The sequence below is a fragment of the Oreochromis niloticus genome, linkage group LG13 (genome assembly GCF_001858045.2).
Source record: "Oreochromis niloticus isolate F11D_XX linkage group LG13, O_niloticus_UMD_NMBU, whole genome shotgun sequence".
Classification (NCBI taxonomy): Eukaryota; Metazoa; Chordata; class Actinopteri; order Cichliformes; family Cichlidae; genus Oreochromis; species Oreochromis niloticus.
Window position 1 is genome coordinate 10857273 of NC_031978.2, and position 22910 is coordinate 10880182.

Consider the following 22910-nt stretch of genomic DNA (forward strand, 5'->3'; position numbering starts at 1 on the left):
TAACACATTTATTAATGCTTACATGTATAGGTATTTCTTGTAATCTGTCTATTAAAATGTTTGGAAGGATAGTTGTGTTGAACTGTGATGGTAAGGTGAAAAAACAACGTATAATCAATGCAGACTCAAAGCATTTGGCCTTTGCAGAGATGGCTAATTGCAGCTAATATTTCACATAAACCCCCGGGGAAAAAAGAGAACAGCAGTTCCCCGTCTAAAATACAAAATGGCAGGTCACGGTCATACAACTATAAATTACCACTCGGTCAAGAGGAATGCTGGGAGCCCTGCTTCTTACCTACTGAAGAAAGGAGGCACAGAAAGTTTAGTCCAAAGGCCCAGTTCATTCCTGCACTGACAGCCGTGCGGCTGAGGCTATAGGAAAGCTGGTGCTCTTTGGCTGCTGCATGAATACACACCAATAGAAAAGTTGTGTTCAGTTAACCGGTGAAATCCGAGAAAAAACGGGGCAGGGCAAGTATTTCTCACCGCCAACTCCGGCCTAATAGCCCCCCTCCTTCCTCTGGTCCCCTATAGTTGCGTTGACAGTGTCTGCATTAACTTCTTTGTACATGATGTTATAGTTGAGAACGAAGAGAAAGTTCAACTCTGACCTCTAAGCGGATCATCGCGACGCAAACAACCATCAGTTCAAACACGAATCAATTATATTTTGTTCAGAAGAGAACCCGCTTTGCTTTGCTTTTCTCCCTGTAAAGGCACTTCAAATCTGGAAGCGATCAAAAAGATAATCGTCTTTACGTTGTTGACGTTCATGTCAATCTTTTCTCTTTCCTTTTTTTTGACAGACGCATTTTTTTTTCCACACATAAATGCAAATCGACTCCAGGAAGCGAAAAGAAAGGGGGAAAAAACATGTGAATCTCCATTGTTGCCGCACTTGTCTCACATTCTCGTTTACTCTCATGTAAGTATCACACACAGAGATTACTCCTCGCTAAGTTCTTTTGTCTTGTGATCCATATTTGAGTTGACAGATCACGAACAAGAGCTCCCCCACTGTTAATGACCCCAGTGAGCAACAGATAGACTCGCACTTCCAGATCTTTTTTTTTTTTTTTTTGCTGTCGCTCCTCTGGCCTACATATGTTTGCAGCTAGAACAATTCTGTATCTGTTTACATGGCTCTCATTTACATTGTTTAACATGCTCTAATGGAAAACTCACGGAGATTTAATTAATATTGACTTGTTTGTCTGTTGCTCCTATAACACCATACCGTTCAATTACGATGATAGGTCTCTAACACACGATTTGCCGGAGTATTTACTGCAAACCCTTATAAATATTCTCGTGGTAAATAAAACTGCAAGTATAAGGGCTGGCGACTGTAAAGTTTGCATCCTTAGCTTACTTTAAAAAAAAATAAAGAAAAAGCACTACTTCAAAAACCGCTTGTATTTCTTTTTAAGTAAGTTAAGTTTATGTGCATAAAACAGCGTTTTCCAGGGCCGTGGGTTTAATGAACGTAATGTTGCGCAAATGAAGCCCATTCATCGCTTGTTTTATATTCATGTGTCCCTATCTGTGGCTCCATCTCTCAGATACAGCCCTAATCCTCGTGTCCTCCTTTGCCGATAAAAATGCTCTTCAGTTTACGATTAATTTAATCTCAATCATAGCCGGGACTTGTCGCAGCCAATAAAACTTGTGGAGTGCGTAAATGGAGAAGCGGGGGGTGCGTGATAAGGTCTGGTGGAGCGGCGGTGCCATGTCCCCACGGTGCTCTTGATAGGGCCTATCTGTCTCTTGCAGGCCGGTTTAAGAACCGGAATGGGTTTAAAATATGATACAGATTTACCTCATCTACGATCGACTGCCAGTGAGTGCGGCGGGAAATGCTTTGTTTTAGCCAAGCAGGGAGCTGAGCCTTGCGTTTGTCTGCGTCATGGCCTCGGTTACTTCAGGATCACAGACCTATTGAGTCGAATGGCGGAGGCTTTTGACACTACACTTGTTTTTAGGTCCTGCTTGGTTTCTGTCTGGTGGGGACTTTTGCATGTAGATAGCTTTATGTGCTCACTTCATCCAGTGGTCTGATTACATTTACTCAGTGTGTGAAAAAAAAAAAAAAACATAATCCGGTGTCAGATCCAAGGTATGTACAAAAAGTATATAACTTTTTTCAAGCCAAATTTCACATTTAGTGGAGAGAATTTCATTAACTCCAACAAATATCTTTAAAAAACTGCTTTTATGTTTTTTTACAACCCCCCTGTCATTGCTTTTCTAAATAAAGTCATTAGAAAAACACATTGAAGTAGTCCCATTAGGGGCGTTTTGTGGTCTCTTGATCTGTATTCTAAATTTAAATACCTCCTCACATTTTCCGTGCGCACACTCATGATCATTTGTATGTAGGCTTTCACATTTTTTTTTGTTTTTTTTACAAAAAAGAAATAAAAAAGAAAAGAAACAAAATATCCTGGTAGTGATCTGCGAATCATCTGTAACACCACAGGTAATAACGGGTGCTGGAAACAGGAAACTTTAGTTCTCTTATTAAAATCAGAGAGAAATCTGTCATGATTAAATAAATGGAAGTTTACACTGCTGGAGTCCTCTTCGCAGGTTTTATGCCAGTGTTCAGTTTCTGAAAGTCCTGCGGTTTCTCCATACCAAACAGTGGCTACTGTCCTACTTTCTGTTACTAAAGACACCACCGCAGCACTCACAGACTCGATTCGTATCACAGAGTTGCGTGTAGCACATTTACATGGGGAGAGCCTGAGCGCTGCTTCTAGGAAACAAATCTCTGAGAAAGTGTTTCCACCAAAACTGCAGTTCGTGCAACAGTGTCCTGTGGCAAATCTGCTCTAGTCTGCAGAATAATTGGTTAGGGATTTGGATGCAAAGGGACTGCAGGAGAGAAAGCCTTTTTTTGGAGGGGGAAATGGTTCTCGTCCGAGGAAGAAAAGCTCTTTTCAGGGGCCACAATGGGAGATTGGGACAGGGGAGGAGTCCCATCGTGATTAGCCCATTTAATGGCGCGTTTACTTAATTTCTGTATTCACTAGCAACGGTAAACAAAAGGGGAAATAGCACTCACATTTTTAAGTGCTGCATGACGTTGACATTTGCCAGAATTTGGAGACTGAGGCAGTCATATAGGCGATTTTGTCTGCATCATATAAGTTTGAGCCAGGACACTGGCTCAAACTAATCATAAAATAAAGCAGAATTAAAGTCTTCTTTTTGAAAATAAAATTACAAAATTAAAATTGAATTGCAGCGTTGTGTCGCTTTTGTCGCTGCACACGACCAAGCCATCTACGCCAAGACGATACATATAATTAAATTCTGAGTTAACACTGTACTTGAAATGAAATCAAACTAATTTTAGGTGAGACCAGCCCCCTGACTGCATAACCTGCTCTGAGGCTGGATTAGCCACGATGAGCATTAATGCTTCCACAATCCAATAATGATCCAATATGATCATGTGTTTAGCCACTTATCACTGTCCTTATCCGTAATCGGATGGAAATACAGACATCATCATGCAAAGAGGTATAGCAAAATGAATAGTGCGTTTGATTTTTAGAGTCTTAACTACAAGGCACATAATAACTACGCAAGGAAAGGGAAATGACATTGGCAAACGCAAATAAGCGCTCAGAGTGACCCCGGTGGACGGAAGAGTATATATATGTTTTTGGTTTTGGTTTTTTTGTCATTAACAACCCACCAAAAATCAAAGAAAACCAACAAAAACGCCTAGAGCACTTCAGTTTTAAGTTTTGACAAATATTTTATGTAGGAACACCAAGTCAAGAAAAGTGAGGAAGGGATAGAAAAGAGGATGACACGGGGGAGAGCAATAATTATGTACAAGCATATTTCTACACGTATATTACAGACCGGGAGAATGATCGCATTATTTGAGATATACATAATTCAATATAAAATTTCGAAAATAAAAATAAAATTCTGATACAGTCATAAACGGTTCTGTTCGACATTTTTTGACCATGTACCCCACAGGCAGTGACAGAAGTGTATTAAAAAAAGGTGCTTACGACTTAAAATGATTGTCTGATGAACACAAAGTAAAAACAGGATTGCATCTTGTCTGCATGGCGGCTGCTTCACCGCCATATCATCATCATCATCACTTGGACTAGAACCGGAGATGGGAAAAGGTGCGACGAAAACACCAAGACGATCTGTTTTATTCCCTCTGATCGATGTTCCTGATGGAAAATCTTGCATTCAGGATTATTTCCCTGATTACAAAATCAAAAATAAAATTAAAAAAAAAACCATCATGCAAGTAGTCTAGTAGTATGGTGGTGGTGGTGTGGGGGATGAAGAGGAGGGGGAGGCGTGGGTCCTTTGAAAGCGCTTTTTAATAATAAAAAAAACAAAAACAAAAAAAAAACGACGTGCTTTTAACTCTTTTTATTTTAATATTTATATCAATCGGTCCTTTTTTCATCCGCGATATTTCATAGTCTTTTTTCTTCCTCTCAGGTCCATTTTCCCTGTAAATATTTCTCTTTTTGTTTGTTTTTGTGTTTTTTTTCTCCGTATCATACATCGCACTCCGAGTCACTGGATGTGACGGACAGGATGGACGTCCCAGTATCAACTCTCTCTGTCATACTGGAAACGCTGGTGGTGGGACTTGCCGCGGTTGAAGGCGACTCTGCCGAGCTGTGAGGGGTGAGACCGGCCTCTGAGAGGGACCTCATACCGGCTGGTCCTATTGCTTGGTGCTGGAGCCTGGAGAAGAAAAGAAACGAGGAGGGGGAAAAAAGAGAAAAAATGAGAGAAATGGCAATTAGACCTGAGAATGTCCCCCTTCCCCTCCTCCTCCTGCAAAATAGGGGTTCAAACTCGCCTTTCTTTCCCCCTGCCGGCCCCAGCCATGCATGCGTGCTTTTATCAAATAGCCAGCTTTCAGGGGACAAAACACACCACTATTTAGACTACCAAATGTTGGAGGAAATGTACTAGGGCTGTGTTGTTGTTGTTGTTTTTTAACTTATTTTTTTTTTCTTAGAGATCAACGTCCTAGTCAACACTCTGGAATATAAATGATCCATGTTGCCAGTGCAGGAAAGCTTCAATTCCAACTTGCTGTCTTTGATATGGGCAGTTTGAAGACATTTTCCATTTGGAAATCTATGTTACTGCTCTGAGTTTGTTCAGCGTTTATTATTATTTCTTCATTCTGCACACGTGTATTCATGCTCATCAGCAGGACTTTGCACGCCTAAAACCCCCAAAATAATTATATATCATTGTTTGAAATAAAATATGTGTATTCTCACAATGACAAACTGCCGTGAGCCTTTGGCACAGATGTGTTTTAGTCTGATGGTAGGGGACGTGTATGAATGAGTGACGTTGAGATCCAGGTTACTCCAATCATCCTAAATGTTTATCTCCAATCCACTCATGATAATAACTCCATCGCGTGGGGATAATGTCAGCCTGGAAATATATCTATTCATTTAGCAAAAATATTAGAGTACTGTTCATATGGCTTAGTGCTCTCCAAAGTATTTTCTAATCAATTATGGCATTTCAATGGAATGATACTACACTTAATGTTATGAATACAGCCTATGTCTTCAGATGTTTTTCTCTACGCATGCTCAGATATCAATAATATCGCTATTATCCTTTGAGATAATCGTTGTGTTCAACAACAATAAGCAACATTTGATGTTAAAACGCTTAACGCTTGCATTAAGAAGTTACATTTATCAATAAACATAAATAAATAAATAATTTTATAATTTTAACAATTTAATATGTGTTTAAATGTAAAGATGAGACGATTTAACTTTAGAATACTTATTTTTAAAAAACACTGTCCTGTTTTTATTTCAGCTGATTGAAATAATTCACTAGGTTGTTTACAATTTTACAAGCGAAATAGTTGTAAAATTAAACAAATCCTGCAGCGGAATGTTTTTCTAAATATAAATTCAATAATCTTCATATGTTGCTAGAATACTTTCACTCTTGTAAAAATATAAATAGGGTGTTTCTGTTTAAAAAGAACTCGGCTCAATTATCGCTTCTCAAGATTGACAACAAATGTAGTTTGTGTTTGTACTATTTTATTAGTCAGTTTTTTTAAAATACCAAACTTTAGATTATTTGTATTTTTCATTCTTAAATAAAATTTGCGTTCAATTTAAAATACATTAAAAAATAATCAATCTGCAAAAAATGTTTAAAAGCCGATTTTTGATAATAATAATGAAGTTTTTATGCTTAGGAGAACTCTGGATATCTACAAAAAGAATATTTTCGATGTTTATCCGGATTTGATAACAAAATGTCGCCGCAGCGCACTCCCTCCACATGACAGCCAGACTTATCTTTTTCCTAGACAGTCTCCAATCGCAATATAAGGCTTGAAAAGGTCGTATTTTCTTTTGAATGTGCATTAAAGACAAACTTGTGTGCATGCTCGTGTTTCGACGGCATACTGAAAAGTCACCAACCTGTTTTTGGCCGCCGCAGCTCTGTCTCTTTGCCTCCGGTTTTTAAACCAGTTTCCGACCTGTGTGGGAGTGAGTCCAGTGGCTTGAGCCAGTTCCCTTTTCTTGCTGGGATTTGGATATGGGTCCTGAAGGTACCACTCCCTCAACAGGCTCCGTGTCCGCTCTTTGAAACAGTGCGTCTTCTGCTCGCCGTCCCAGATGGTCCGAGGCAGCGGAAACTTCTTCCGTACCCGGTACTTATCGACAGGTCCGAGGGGACGACCGCGGAGCTTCTCGGCCTCCTGGTAGTGAGCTTCCAGCCACATGGCCTGCAGTTTGCCATGAGAGTCCTTGGTGAACTTGTGGTTCTCCAGGATGTGGTAGAGGTCTCTGAAATTCCCGGTGTGGAACGCCACCACGGCCCGAGCGCGCAGGATGGACTCATGCTTGTTGATCGCCTCGCACGCTCCCGGAGCCACAGGCAAGGACCAGAGGAAGCGGCCCAGCCGTTCGATGTCCCCGGTCTCTTCCAGCGTCTCACAGACGCTTGCCACCTGCTCCGGGGAAAAGTTGAGGGTCGGTAGTTGAAACATGGACAAGTCTTCTGGAGACCTGGTGGTGGGAGCGCTGTTCGCCAGGAGCAGAGGGCGATCAGCGAAGTTTGGCAGGAAGAAATGGGAGGGATAAAGCTCTAAAGGGGATCTGAAAACCATGGAAATGACCTGAGAGAGAAAGAAAATTATCGAGAAAAAGGGAAAAACCGAAAAATACGGCAAGTAAAAAAGATTGAATGATTCAATGGCTATCGCCTAATGACACCAGCCTCATAATATCTCCCCCCTAAATCCGCCGTTGAGTGTAGCATTGAAACATTTTGTTTCCCTTTTCTATTGGTCTTCTTGGTGTCGTTGTAGCGTTGTCATGGCAGCCCTGCCAATCACTGTCAAGCGTGCCAATCATTAGCCAGTACGTAGCGCGAGGCTTTCACCACTTGTGCAGCACGCACGGGGGGTTATCAGAGTCTCCGATCTCCACAGCAACCCTCCCACCGCATCGCGCGCATCAGGCACAAGCCAATGCTCGCCTATCTGCTGAATGGAATGAGCAATTAGAGGGTGGAATATTATTGCGATCTTAACGAGGCTCGTTAAAGCTAAAGAAGATATGTAGACTGGAGATGCTTAGCAGAGACGGGAAGGGAGGGAGGGAGGCAGAGGGAGCTTTAAATGGGTGACAAATGGACAACCAATGACTGCAACTCGGGAATACACGTTTTGAATAGAAGCGAGTCAATTTGCACATTGTTTTTGTATAGTTTTTCCTGTAGTAGCTACTTTTTAGAATCTTTTTATCACTCCATTCATTTTTGTGCGACGGAAATGAAAGCGTTAGTCTTCTGGGTTACATTTTCCTTTTCATAGATACATGTGATCGCTTTACATTTTCTTGTTCTTTTGAAAAAACAAACAAACTATGATGTAGTCCCTTAAGCGTTTAAGGGTTTTTGTTTTATGTCTTTTGTTTCTGTCTTTTGTTTGTTTTTTGCCCTGGATCCGTCGATGGTTTAAAAAACTGCATGTTTGCAATTTTATGACATAATCCGCGCATGACTTTACTCGGCCTAGCTGTTCTGTGTGGTCACTTTATGATGGGTGGGTACTTGTCCGGGGGTATACTGCAGTGATCCGCTCCCCCTCCTGCTGTCCCCGGCCCTGCCTCTGGGACGCTGGGTGCAGTCCTGGCCCCCTGCCCGTTGCCTTCTCTCCAACCAACAGAATTTATTGTTACAAATTAATATCGACGCGCAGCATTGTGTTGATTGAACAAAGATCACGGCATTGTAGTGCGAAAACTAATTTGCCAGTGGCATCGCCCTTTTAACAGTTTATCGCGTTTTTTATGGCGCGGCCCTCTAATTAAAACTATTAGGCTAGTATTGGAATTACAATCAAATGGCAACATGAAAGGTTCTTGGGGACATAAAAGCTATTTCATTTTTTTTGATCTAGTGGTAAGGACATGATCAATGTCCACATTCAGTCATAGGACTCGGCTTATAGTGGTAGCCACGGCGGTGTGATTTTCATGTTTATGGCTAAACTGGCTTCATATTTAGACAGGGCTTATAGGGTGTTAAAATAGTGTGAATTCAGTCTAACACGAACAGTGCTCACATTGTGAAAGAGCCGTGTACAGGGCATAGAATCTAGACTTCGCTTAATCCACCCTCAGCAAAGCTGACATAATGATCCTAAGCCGCCTTTCTACAAAATCATTCAGGAATTCAAAACGTTCCCTTTCCTCTCTCCGAGTTGCACATTCTCCCGGCTGACCAACGACTTCAAGCTTGGAGGGACAGTGAGTACCTCAGCGTGCATGTATAGTCAGTGCTGCCTGTTTATGTCCACCACAAACCTTACCTGATGCGCTTAAACAACGTGATTGCCGCCGAGCAATTAGCCAACACTGGCGCACTATTACGCGTTTTAGGTAAAGCAGTGCTTTAACTCGTGCGAACATGTGCGTGCAGGAGTGGGGTGCGAGTGTCTGTGTCTGGAGGTGTATGTGATGCAGAGTGGGCGTTGTGATGATCTTGCAGCAGGGTCAGGCGTTTGGTTCGTGTGTTACTTCTGGAGTTTGCGCGCGTGTTTGTGCGTGTGGGGGCAGGGTAGAGTATGGGATCAAACCTGTCCACTGCGCTCCTATACGAACCTCAGGAGGACTAATTCCAAGTGGCACTTGAATTGGTCCCGTTGGAAAGCTCTGTGGACTGGAAGTAAAGGCTGGTATTTTCATGCTGGTGTTAAAACTAACCTCCTAGCCTATACCCCCTCCTCTTTCTCTTTCTCTCTTTCTCTCTCACACACATATACACACATGCATGACCCCAACATGAAGTTGAGAGTGCGGGCTTAGCAGCACTTCTCCAAATATGCAAAGCCTCCTACCTGACCGGGTTCCTGGTGTACCAATTTAGCTGATCACCATTCAACCCAAGGCTGCAGGTATTATGTAGCATTATGTTTTGGAGGAGCCTTGTTTGGGAGTAGCCCTCGCAGGCAATTCGGAAATCACTCTTAGAAAAGACTAGAGGTGAAATGTAAAACCTGAATGGGGATTGAGGGAGAAAAGCCACTGGTAATTCACATTCTTTTACATGGCTTTTGTTTATGTTAAGCATGTAATTAACACCTCCCAAACAAGTTTATTCACCTGCCGTAATTGTGTGTTTATCCGAGAGCTTGCTGAATGTTCCTAGCAGCGGGGGACGAGAGCTCTGAATGCACATTGAGCATTTAGCGTCTTCTCCGTTTACTTACAGCCTAAACCTCCAAACAAGACAACACAAACAGCATTTTTCATGCTAAAAAACTGGAAACATGCTGGTCAAGCAGGAACAGGCGTCCGTGTCTGTTAAGCAGCTGGATCTCGCTTCCCATTCCTTTTGGCTGATCGTAAAATGGAATGTCAAACTTTGTTTGGAAAAGTTTTGTATAAATAAAACAAGTTTCTTTTTTTATTTATTTGAAGTTGTTAATGTGATAGGGTAATACTGTTCATTGACCATGATATGTTAGTCCTATCGGAACATATTGCGTCTAAAAGTGTTCGTTAATCTTCATTAAGTAGTTATATTTCTTTTTCTGTCTGTTCCAATAAGGGGAGCAAATAAACAAAGCTGATGTTACGTCACGTTTGGGAGTGAGAGAGGGAGAAGGGGACCGGATGAGAGAAAGAAAGAAAAGGTGTTGACTGTAAAAGGTAAGAGGGAAAGAGAAGGCACGAAAGAAAGGGTCTTGTTTTATTTTTTGCTCCCTCGTTGACCCCGGTTTGGCAGAAGCTTCCCAGAAAAGGCAGCACACCCCTCCCTGGCAAACACAGGAGAGGCACATGTGCCTACTGCTCCATCCTGGATTCATCTCAACATTACACAGACACTTTGGAGAAATGACTGGTACGTACAAAAAAAAAGGTTTTCTCTTTTGCTTTTCTCTTAGAACAAGGCTGTCTAGTTTCTGCTGAATTTATTTTCGCACGCGCCAGAGGATGCATTTATTATTATCCTGCCAACAGAGAAATGCAATTTTCTTTTAATCACGTGGAAACTCAACGCTTGTGTTTTTCTCTCAGAATATCAGGAATTACCTTTCCCCCCCCACCTTGCTCGTTCTTGTCTCCTGCAGGGCTGTAAGCTGGCTCCAGTCCACGAGCGGTCACCATTTGAGCTTGGAAGCTGTAGCTGGAGATGGCACCGCTTCACGGTTATTTCACTGGTCAGTTTGTCCAAAAGTAGGATGGAAATCGAGCTGCAGTGTCTGTAAGTTCTGTTAAATGTAAGCAGAGCAATTTCCGTCTGCGACGTTGTTGACTCGTTGTTATTTTTGCGGACAATTCATTTATTTAAACAAAAATATGGAATTAAACAGAAAAATCTTAACAGACCTTGATATGAGGTTAATCTATCCTTTAGATCAGAAAAGTTACATTTGGTGTTATCTGACCTTTCCCTCACCGAGAATAGGGAAGATCTGTCTTTGCAGAGCAGATGTGTGATGCTGTCGGGACGGGGCGCACAATCGCCTCCATCCCATGCTGGCTAGTCCAGGGTACGGAGACGCTGCTTTCTCCCCACACTGTAAAAAGTATCAGTCTAGAGGTGTCATTTAATGTAGCACTGAGTTTTAAAAATACGGGTTTATTTTTGGGAAAATGAATGGCTGTATCATACATTTGGGAGAAGGATGTAAAAGGACACATCTCGATCAGATATAACTTCATCTGCTTCTGTTTAAAGTTTCTGGTGAAAATTTCGAGTTAGTACAAGAAATGCAGAACTCCGTTTTCTTTAGAAATATTATACCGCTTCTTTTAAAAAAAATGCTATGCATAAAATTTGTGTCACTGGATTTTTTTTTTTTTTTTTTACCGTATCTGAGGAAATTTTGATGAAATGAAAACAAATTGGATATTTTTTGCAGTGCAAAAATGCGATTAAAGCATATAGTCAGCAGCTATAACAACTGCATTCTATTTTTTAAAACCATTTAAAAATTAATATTAGACCTGCATGTGACGCTATTACGATTTGGTTCATTCCATGGTGAACTCAAGCGCCAAAACAATTAAGTCGGTTGCAATATCTTAAAACAGCCTCTGAATAACAACTTGTGATCACATAAGCAATAGGCAAAACCTCTGTTTACGTTTGCAGATGCATGCACGACACACAATAGTGTCTAAATTTAAAATTAAAGAAACAGAAAAACGCCATGATTGAATTTAAAACGTTTTTTCACCGCAAATGTCACTGATCTGTAAACGTGGCTCCAACTTTAATAGTAAAGCTTTTACAAAAGTTTTAACATCTCTCTCTCTCTCTCTCTCCCTCCTTTCTTTTATTGTTTTTATTGTGTGGTCTCATTAGGGGGACTTCCTGGCAGGGCTGGGAGCTTGTATCGGAGCTGTCCAATCAGTGTATTTACACGGGTTGTTAGCGACAGTTAATGAGGGCTCCTCCCCGGGCCGGTAGAGAAAGGCGCCTCAACATTAAGATTTACCTTGTGTCAACTCGTTACTTCTAATGAACCTCCATGCAAAAGCCTCCTCGTTCTCAATGGAGCCGTGCGCCCGGATCTTGTGTGTGAGACCCTGGAAGAGTGGAGCTGCAAGCCGGCCTCCCTCTCCCCCACCTCCTTTTCTTCCGCTCACTCAGGGAGTGTTGCTTTTTCTCTGCAGGCCCGGTTCTATGATGCATGCATGCAGTGTGTGTGTGCGTGTGTACATGTTTGTGTGTGGGTACATATAGCCTGCTCTTCATTGAATATGGCGTTAGGAATCCAAATGTTTTCATTATATATTTAAATTTGTGCAAAAAGGCTTTTCCCCGTGTAGATTAACACATATTGGACTACAGCGTAAAATTATACGTAGGCTATATATTTATTTAAAATGTGTCTAATCGATAAAGAAAAAAAACAGTCATTAGAAGTGTGTTCTGAGACAAGACATAGGCGTAGGAGGGTGTTTGTGTTTGCATGCACGTATCACAAACCATATGTCTTCTATTGTTTGGTGAATGAGGCTTGACATGTCAGCTTATTGCCCCTGCAGAAGTAAGTTCATTTATAATCACCCTCCATCCCCCACGAGAGCACCGAGCACAGATCGGGCTCTGGCCCCTCTGTCCACCCCTCGTCTGGCCCCTAGTGAGGCTTGTTGAGCCGCATCAGCAACACATCACTGCCCCTCAATTCAGGTACAAACGAGAGGAGTTTGGCAGCTCCCTGAAGTGGACTCCCCTCTTGCTCTTCTAGACCACAGAGACACCACTTAAAAATCAATTAGACTCGTCTAGTCTCTCTCCTCGCCAGTCATTATTAAAAAAGAGAGAGAGAAAGAAGGAAAGAAAGAAAAAAACCCAGGTGGGAACACCAAATTTCAGGAAGGACTAAAACCAAAATCCAACTTTTGATTCTTGCGAAGGAAAATTAGCATTTGTACCATCTAGCTTTGAAAAGTGGTTATCTGACAGACTGTAAGATAAAATAAACAGAAAAGTAAACTAAAATATGTTTGCACGCGATAATGTACACTTATTTTTAGTCAAATCTACATCCACCAGCAGCCAGCAGGTGATAAAGTGGCCCAAACTATATTCTCACGGTTGTTGGCACTTTGTCACCTGCTGGTGAAAGTGACAGAAAACAGTTTGATTTCCATATTTGTTATAAAGGGGAAAGAAGGTTTTTAAGTAATGTCATTAGTTACACAATCCCTTTCTTCATACCGTCAACATCGTATTTAATGCGCATTTTCTCATGGCGCCTTTTCCAGCAGCGGTTTAACCGCTCAGGCGCCTGGTGCTCCGTGTTACAGATGTGCAGCAATATGACACAGCGCAGTAACGCTGGAGGAGGCCTCGTGTTCACTCTTCCAGGTGGATAGGCTGATTTGGAGACAGAGACACAGAGAAATAAATATAATGGCTGCATATCGAATGCATTGCCCCAAGCGCTACATATGATGCTCACCTTGCCTTATACGTTTTCTTATTTTTTTTAAACAGCTGAACATTTTTTTTTAAAGCAAAGCAACCCCCTACTCTCACAGCACTCTTATCTCCCAGCACCTAACCCCTGAAGAATCTTCATTAATCTGCATGTGTAGATCTCAAACTGTATTCGGTCCTGTATAGAGCTAACAGTATAACCAAATTGATACTTTAAAAAATGTGGACAGAATTAAATTTAAAAAAAAAAAATCTGACTGTTTTGGATTTGCCTGTCTAGGCTGATTAAGCGCTCAGTCTCTGAGATGCAGATAGGAGTTGCGGAGATGGCCCTTTAGCCCGGTGTCACAGGAGCTGACAAGCTGTAATTACTGTGGCTGACAGGTCGCTCTCAAAGCTTACTAATGTGAGAGATGTGGATACCACAGACAGCATGCACACAGTCGAGGCTACTCAACACTTTGGCCACGTAGTGCCTTTTTAACCCCTGTTCAGATGCTGCTGGGCTGGCCACATGCTCCGCAGATGACCTTTTCCATTTTAACATTCCAGTAATGAAATAGCCACTTATTTGCGAGCTATGATATGGTAGTAGAGATGTGAATGGGAAAAAAATACACATAAGACGGGTGAAAAGTTCTTTAACTTTCATGCAGTTATTTAGTTTTCGATTAAGCTACACTATAGCTATGTAGCACTCCTAAAGAAGAATATTTTACACCGAAATACATGACCATCTGAAGATATTATGTAATGATGCAGCTTTCACCTCCAGCCCCCAGTTAATTTTTCATTGACGTAATACAGGTAAACTCAGTACATCCGTAACAGAAAGTAGGTTTAAATACTCACATACTGAACATGTGGAACTTTTGCTTTAATACTTTCATTTTGTGCTGTTTTATTTAAATTAATCCTTCATTTTAGAGGGAAATCATGCATGTTTCATGTTTTTATGTTTTACTTCCACAGCAGTTATGCAGCAATAAAATGCCAGTACATCAGTGATAAGTATAATCTAAATAACTACAGTATTACTTTTGATAGTTAAAACAGTGTGCTTTTCTACTTTTACAGGATAAAACTGTAACCACAAGATTTTTTACTCAGTGAAGTACATTTACATTGTGGCTGCTTGAGAGCCTGGTTAGGATTCTTTATCTATTTCATAAAACAAGCTTTTTAACATTATGAATACAAACATGAACTCTTGACCCTTCAGCTCTATGCTGTGGGGTGTGCTTTACTGGGACGATCTGGTTCTACTTGTCCCCTTAGAGGGAACATTTGCAGTATATTAATACAGAGTTGTTTTGAGTGAACACTTTTATCTTTATGACACAGTTCTGTCTTGATGCAAGTGGACCATTCCAGGATGATGATGCCCCCATCCAAAGTTCATGAGGGCTCCCTGGATGGCTTGCAGAGTATGAAAATCATACGAATCATATGCAGTTGCTTTCACAGACATCAACTGACAAAACATCAAATGAGCGAAGAACCTTTGGAAGAACTGTGGCCCGTCCTTCCAATGACTTTAGACTTTAGATTTCAAGAACCTGAAATTGTTCTGGCAGCACATTGTGTTTTAACAATTTAAATTTTGTATTTTCCTTTAACCTGGCATCTACCTACATTGCATTCCACAAAATAAATAGCTGGATTTGCCATACGTTTAACCAGTATGCAGTGCTCCAGTACATGTAGTTGCTGCCTCTCTCACAATAGAATAGCCCTTCATCATCAACAAAACCTGCAGAGCCTAATTTCCTCAATGGATAAATACTCTAATTAATGCTTCAGTTTGTAATAGAGTAATGTAAGAAATCTATAGACACTGAGTAATCCACCCTCCCCTTTCGCGTGACTATGTGAAGGTCACAGTCACCGTTTAACCCACATTTCCGTGTCACATGCTGATTGTTTGGATGATTGTGTGACAGCGAAGCATGCACCTAGCATCTCTCTCGCTCTCATTTTAATTTTAATTTATAACTTGTTAAGCTAAATTTTCCATTTTCCATGAATTCTTTTACAGTTTAGGAGAACGATCATCTTCGTGTCAAGCTCACCTGTAGAACAATGAACACATATCCTGTTTCCTTTGGACTGTCATAGGTTTTTGTGTTTTGTGTGGAGTTTTTTGAATGTTTATTGTGACTGAGCTTGCACTTGGTTCGGTTTCTGCGTTTTTTTAAATATCTAGATAAATTTCCCGTTTATTCTTAATCTCTTGTTAGGATCAAATAACATGTTAATATCCTTTGGCTTTTTCCGTTGTTTCAAATAGGCTTCCTTAGCTTGCGGCATAATTTGGTTTACTCGCTCTCCCTCTCTCTCTCTCTCTCTCTCTCTCTCTCTCTCTCTCCCCTGTCCTCTCCTCTCCTTGACTGCAGCTTTTGACATTACTCCTCTCGATTGCCCGTTTACCCCCAAGTCAAGTTTGAGGTAGGCATGAAGTGTAAAAGAGGTGGGCCATGTCATATCCGCTCAGTGTGCATGGGATTGTCTGCCTCCACGGCTGTAATTATTGTTGGGGAGAACAATTCATGCACAGAGTGCCCGGGCAAGCAGGAAGGTAGCATATCAGAGAAAGAACAGTCACAAAGTTGGCTCATGAAGGTTTTTTTCTCGGCAGAAGTAGAAATATGGGTTGGTTTTTATGTGAGGCACAATCGCATTTAGAAGTTTACCTACTTTGCTTGTATATTTGGATAGATTTGGCTTGCATTAAAATCATTTAGCCTACTATAGCGTTTACTTTGCTTGACTTTAAGGGGTTTTGTGAAACTAATCTAAGGGTACTCTCCCACCTGGACTCCACTTTAAGGATATTGTGAAATAACTACTTTAACAACACAGCTGCTTTGACAGCCCCAGGTGCATATTAACGTTTATTTGAATGAATTAAACGAATAAAAAGTCTCAGAGCAACAGACTTGCCTTATATAAGTTCATGAGAAGGCTACCAGACGACTCTTAAATATAATTGTTTCACTTGGAGAACACAAATCATCCAAAAGTAACTTATATTTATGCAAAGTCTAGTAAGTACAGTCTGCATTATTTTTTTTGTCCACTCAGCCTTTGAAGAAGTTTAATGGAACACCCAGTGGACAAAACTGCAGCTACATGGTGTTTTAAGTTACCTGCATTCATCTGAGTGTGCAGGGGGAAAGAAGAAGAAAAAAAGTTGCTCAACTGTTTACCTAATTGTTCCCGAAACTTAGCTACATGAATCTATTGCTAGGCAACAGATTAGGCGTAGGTGTAGTGACTTTAGTTTTTACGCAGTCTCAGGTGTGTGTTTATCGAGTACGTCACCGCTGTTTCAACATAGCAGCCAATCAGAAACGGGGAACGGAACTTACCGTCCTATAACTAGATATTAGTTTACAAGATAATAACGGAGGGATGCTGCGACCGATGAGCCGGTTACTCACGGGTGAACAGAGCCAGTCCAATTTGATTTGTGTAGGCTACCCATCTCCATTTGGCTCCCAGGATCAATAGATGATGTCTGAGAGCTAGGAGGTGGGGGCGGAGAAAGGAAAGGAAAGGAAAGGAAAGGAAAGGAAAGGTGCAACAGGTTAAACAGAAAGTAGCCGATAGACACACAACGTCTGTTATATCGTTAAAATATAATCTCATCAATATTTTATCTTCTCAATTTTTATTTTTTACTTTTCACCCTGTCGTTAAAATTAGTTACTTATTAATGCTCAAATGCATTATTATTATTATTATTATTATTATTATTATTATTATTATTGTTGTTATGCTTCGAATTATTTCCTATCCCAGTGTGTGGGGGGTATATTTTGCCTCCACACAAGGCTGATTGGCTTTTGCAGTATCAGTAGTTTGTATCAGGTTAGTGGGCTGTGCACTCACCCACTCCTTACTACTGAAACCATAATGTTTTCATGCACTGGGCTCATACACACACTGCTGAAATCAGTGGAGCCTGCATATGACCTGCAGTCTTTTCTGTGCAGCTTACTTGCGCATATACAAAAACCCTGAAGTGATACCCAGGCCACAAAGCGACAGTCACCGCAAGTATTGTAATAGCACATACATACTAACATAAACCGAACAAAACAAACTTGACCTATATCCGCCTTCCTATATGGCGCATTGAGATATTTCAGCGTTTTTGTTGTTGTTCATTCATTATTCAGGTTTAGATTATTATGGATGGCAGATGTCAGAGCGTGATGGAGATGTTTATGTTTGACTGATTTAAGGAGCCATTATCCCGCCCGCTTATCAAACATTCATGTGTGGCAGCTGTAGTTGTGGATCTGCCTTCCGTCGTGTCTCCTGTGGCCGCTTCATTTCTCTTCTTAAGCAACCACGACCTTTCCACTCAGTTAACCTATTATCTTTTAACATTTAGAGGCAGCTTTACTCCATCAGAAGAAGAAATAATCTAAAAGCATTAGACACAGACTATATATCAGAGAAAAAGAACTATAGGAGAATGTGAAAAAATATACATCTAACAGAAAAGAACCTAACCCTTTATGGCACAGCCATGTAGAAGAAAACACTATAGATTGAAAATGCGAGCTCGACACAGTAGCGTATCAGCTGGCCTTTCAGCAGATAGGATAAAGCTGTCTAATGTCCAATAGACTGTAAGTGTCGCAAAACAACGTGTGATAAACCCGGAATAGCACAGGAACAGTAAGTAAAAACGCGCAACAGAACGTCTCAATATTATATAGTCCGAATTAGATGAATATTAAATTTATAATTGCTTAAAGTTATTGATACGTTACCCATAATTAGTCTTTACAGTTAATGACAGATTTGTAAACATCCTAATGAAACAGTCTGGCAGTATGCAGAGCAATTAATTCTGACGGGAGTCATCAAAGGCGTCACTATTTTATTGTTTATACGACTTTTAGTTGTTGAGCAAAATAAGATCCAAAAGAGCTTTTTTCTTTGCAGAATATTCACTCATATAAGTTCACACTGGGGCACTACTACAGCACGCTTATAACGAACCTAACATAGATTGATTGGATTGGGAAATAGTGACGCTTTCCTTTTTGATAAATTTCTTGTTATGCAGCAATAATATCTAGATTATAATGAAGTTTGAGACAGGCTATTTGCGTTATCATAAAATTTAAAATTAGACGTTAATATAAGAAAAGAAAAGAAAAGAAAAGAAAAGAAAAGAAAAGAACAGAAAAGAAGAAAGGTTTTTTCCAAATTTCAGAACGGGTTGTTTTTGTTTTGTTTTTTACTCGATGTTGATTTTACCCATTTAATCCACCATCAAATTAGATAAAAAGAGATTTAACTTTTCAAGTTTAATATCAGCCAAAAGAGAGAAAAAATATTTTTTAAGAACCCCTTTTGCTTCAGTCTAATATTTTCTCTCCCTGTCGGCTGAGGCTGCACAGACCATCCAGCGTCCGCACTTTGTAATTGCCCTGTGAACGCGGTAGTTTTCATTCTTTTGACCCTTCCATGAACAGCACGCCGCCGCCCTCGCTTGCTCCCCTCCACCCCATCCAAACAGACCCACACAATGCTGCGTGTGCGTGCGCGCTCTGCGGTATGTGGGCTAAATGTCGTGCAGAGGTAATGGGAAGTAGTCGGACGGTAGGGTCGGGAGTTCACGGCGGGGTTAAAGAGACCCGTCCGTGGCTCCTGTTTGCTTTTTTTCCACAACTCCGCTTCCTTCCTACAGGAGGATGTGTCCAGTGTGCCACCGTCCTCACCTCGCAACAACCCCGTCACTGCACAGACCGTGTTTGTTTTTCTGCGTTTATTAAATCTTCCCCCGGCAGGAAAACGACCGGTATCACCACGTCACTGGGTGCTGGTGAGTTTAGCACTTTGCATCCCTCCTCTGCTCCCTGAGAACGCTTTTGTGTTTGGACTTGTGAAGTCTCGCGTCTATTTATATCCCCACATGCAGGCTGTCTCTTCAACCTTTTTTTCCCCTTCAGTTTATCATATTTCTTCAAGATTTTTTCAAGGTTTTTTTGTTCCAGAATCACAGCTGACACATTTTTAAATAAAATCAAAAACAAAAAACTAACTTTTATTTTACACCAAGAATCAGATTAATAATAACAAACAATGAAGGATAATTTCAGCTGTTTCACCTAATAAAGAGGTCCCCATGCACTCTTTGTACTTTATTTAAAAAACATTTGATCATTAATAAATTTTGTCTTCAAAAAAAGTCAGCGACCTCCCTCATAATGAACAAAACAGTCTCCCACCTATGCCCCTTATCAAGGTTTTTTTTTCTTTTTCTTTTTGATGAATCCCGAGCATAAACCGCATTTAAGCAGCATGACAATGATGTAAGTTGTTAAAAGAGAAAAAAGAGCAGAGATTATTATTATCTCATTAAGGATAACTGCCTGCAGGTCCGCTGGGTTATCCGCCATTTTAATTGCCGCTGCATCATTATTCAGGCCTTTAACCATTTTATAGGTTTTTCCTCTAATGAAATGAGCATGTGTGCATTATGGAAATTGCATCTTTATATGATGTAGATTATTCTCTTGAGAAACCACGTGAAATATTAATCATTGAAGCCGTATATGATAAAATTTCCTCCTCTATTGTATTTGCCATTCTAGCTCTCTATTCTTGTGTGTCTTCTGTCTCTGCAGGTGGCAGGTAGGTGCTATTTCAGCTTACTTTACAGCTTGTTTTTCTAGTTTGTGAACTTTGACAAGGTGGGTTTGAATTGAAAATAGTTTTTTATACAAGACAAGGAAAATATTTAATGTCCATCTTGAAAACGTTTTTTTCTTTTGCAGTAAGTTTTCTATTGCAGCTTTGTTAATAAAACAACAATAAAAACGTGTTTTAAAACCAGTTTGGTGTCACATTTGCTTTAAATAGTTGATTTATACATGGTTTGGGAAACTAGGAGGGTACTTAAGTAAACTAGCACAAAAAGGCATGTACACATGGAAAATTCTATCACATGAGCTCCAATATTTTTATTATGTGAAGAAATGGAAACTAACCTTGTCTCTTTATAATAGAATACATTAGTTGAATGTAAAGTTATTCTAATTTACTATAACACATTAAAATATTGCTGTCACTGATAAAACATTAATACAACATTTACAATTACTCTTTACAAACCAAAATAAATGTAATTTAATCCATGTGTTTATATACTACGAATTTTCAGCTGCACATATTGCTAAAAAAAACATGTAGTCAATAATTTCACATGGAGGATAACCCTTGAGATTAAATATGTAAAAACATACATTAACAAAGATAACAGCTACATATAAATGAATCTAACAAGCAAAATAAATAAATAAATACATAAAATACAACCGCTCTTATACTCGTTTATTTCATTTGGGGAAGAAAAGATGGAGGGATTGATGGATGGACAACAAAGGGTTTAATAAAGAAATGGGATAAAAGAGAAAATACTTAAGAAATAGAGAAACTGTAAGAACAGAAAGAGCTGAGAAGTCATATATCCTCAAAGCAGGGGATTGAGATTCATCTGACAGAAACAAGACAAAAACAGAAGGAGGGACCAACAGAGGTACAGTGGGGTTTTGCATTGGCATGGAGAGGGTCTGTTTTGTTGTTACCTTCCCTCTGTTTTTCTCTTTCTCTGTGTCTCTCATCCTCTCTCTTTCGCTTTGTGTTCATATAGAGACATCTATACTGGAGACAGGAGAGTGAGAGAGAGAGAGAGAGAATTTGGTCGTCTGCCTATCTCCTCCTCACCATGGCGCCCCTGAGACCAAGCAAGCAAGGAGAGTACACATACACACACACACTTTTACCCGCCGCTGAGGAGAACAGCTTGGCTCTGTGTTACACTGAAAACCCCACTTTCCCTCAGTCAGACAGACAGGTAGACAGCTGGGTGTTACACTAAATCCTCTCCCCCATGTGTTCCTCCTAACACTGGCTCTGCTCTTTCTGTCACTTCTCTGTGTCTGCTCCTTTCTTTATCTCATGGCTCGTGCTTGAAAGCAGAAGAAAAGAGTCAGCCCTGGAAAAAAATAAAACTATGATATGATTGTAAAATGTGGAGTAGTTTATGAATAGTTTAGAGGAGATGTCAGGGTTTAAAATTGCAGGATTAGTCAATGGAAACAGCCATTTGTGAAACGCTGAAAATAAAACATAGTGTCTCCAACAGAAGTGTTATCTGTCCCTTCTCTTGTCTCTCTCTCTACCCTGACCCCAAGTTCGCTTCTTCTAAGCACCACTTCACCCCAAGCCTACATTTTGTGTGCGTATGTGTGTGTGTGTGTGTGTGCTGAGAGCATTTTGATTTCTTGTGTATGTGTGTGACAGAGAAAGGGAGATGAGAGAGGATGATGGTCAGGCTTGGCCTACTGACTCATCCACAGAGAGAACTGTGTTGATACAGGAATGAAGCCATCACACACTTGCACACACACCCCCACACACACATAGACAGCCTCTTCCCATCAGTCTTTTGTTGCACTTGCCAGTGATGATGATCTCACCACATAGCAGGACTGAGCCTCAATAGTCATCCAGTCTGTCAGTTTGGCAGACAGACAGGCAGCCAGTCAATATGGCCGTCAGTCATGCAGCCAGGCAGTCAGTCAGTAAGCAACAGCTAATTATCAAAATTGTAAGTTATTCAGGCACTTAGGTGGAGAGTTAGATATCAAATGAGATAATGTAACCTCAGTCAGTTGACTGTATTTGAGTGTTATTACGTCAGCCTTAAAATTTGTTTTCTCTTTTGAAGAAAACTGACAACATACACAAAAGAAAGACAGAAGAAAGAGTCACAAACTCATCTCTGTCATCAAATTCTGTCTTTGAATTTCCTGCCGAAGGCTCAGATTGAAATCCTAATAACCATGCCAGGTCAATAAAAAAGTCCCAAAAACTGGGAGAACTGGAGCACTCAAGTTCAGGCAAGATCTTTAAAAAATCTATCCCCACTTTCATTTCCATCGGATAAAGTCTCCCCTCCAAAAAGACTTTGAGGCTGCAGATGATTTGATTGTTCTAACAAAGAAAAAGAAAACAGAACTTGTAAAATTAACAATGGCACTGCATCTCTGAAAATCCCTACATGGTAATAGACCCAAAACAATTTTTTTGGTGTAGCTCTTACTGTATTTGCACTCTTTAGCTCTCATGTCATGCGATAGTAGTATGTTAACTATCCTACAAAACATGCAGATGCAGCATTTAGTTGCACTGCATACAACTAACATTCATTTCCAACCGACTGATGTTTCATCACCAAACAAACACTTTATAATTTCCTTCATCGCACGCTTAATTTTTCTATGTAAAATGTATTTAAACATATTGCGTTGTATTTCGTATTTGGCTGTTTTATGGGTTATGTAACTTGCCTTTGTGTAAGACATGTCCCATATGAATGAACATCATTTGTATTCTTTGCCTTCATT

General features: G+C 40.4%; 1 protein-coding gene and 1 long non-coding RNA gene across 3 annotated transcripts; one reads left to right on the forward strand and one right to left on the reverse strand.

The window, feature by feature from the left end:
• Nucleotides 1-3752: 3752 nt before the first annotated feature.
• On the reverse strand, nucleotides 3753-7327 carry six3a (SIX homeobox 3a). Its single transcript, XM_003438307.5, has 2 exons — nucleotides 6486-7327; nucleotides 3753-4746 (listed from the first exon to the last, which is right to left on the reverse strand). The coding sequence occupies exons 1-2, from the start codon at nucleotides 7175-7177 to the stop codon at nucleotides 4554-4556; spliced, it is 885 nt and encodes a 294-aa protein (XP_003438355.1). The 5' UTR covers nucleotides 7178-7327; the 3' UTR covers nucleotides 3753-4553.
• Nucleotides 7328-7653: 326 nt separating this feature from the next.
• On the forward strand, nucleotides 7654-21643 carry LOC112842020 (uncharacterized). 2 transcript variants are annotated; one of them, XR_003213576.1, is made up of 3 exons: nucleotides 7654-10419; nucleotides 10649-10782; nucleotides 11890-21643. It is a non-coding gene; the product is annotated as an uncharacterized LOC112842020 (long non-coding RNA). The 2 variants fall into 2 exon arrangements; XR_003213575.1 differs by having other exon boundaries at nucleotides 10649-21643.
• The last annotated feature ends 1267 nt before the right edge of the window (nucleotides 21644-22910 follow it).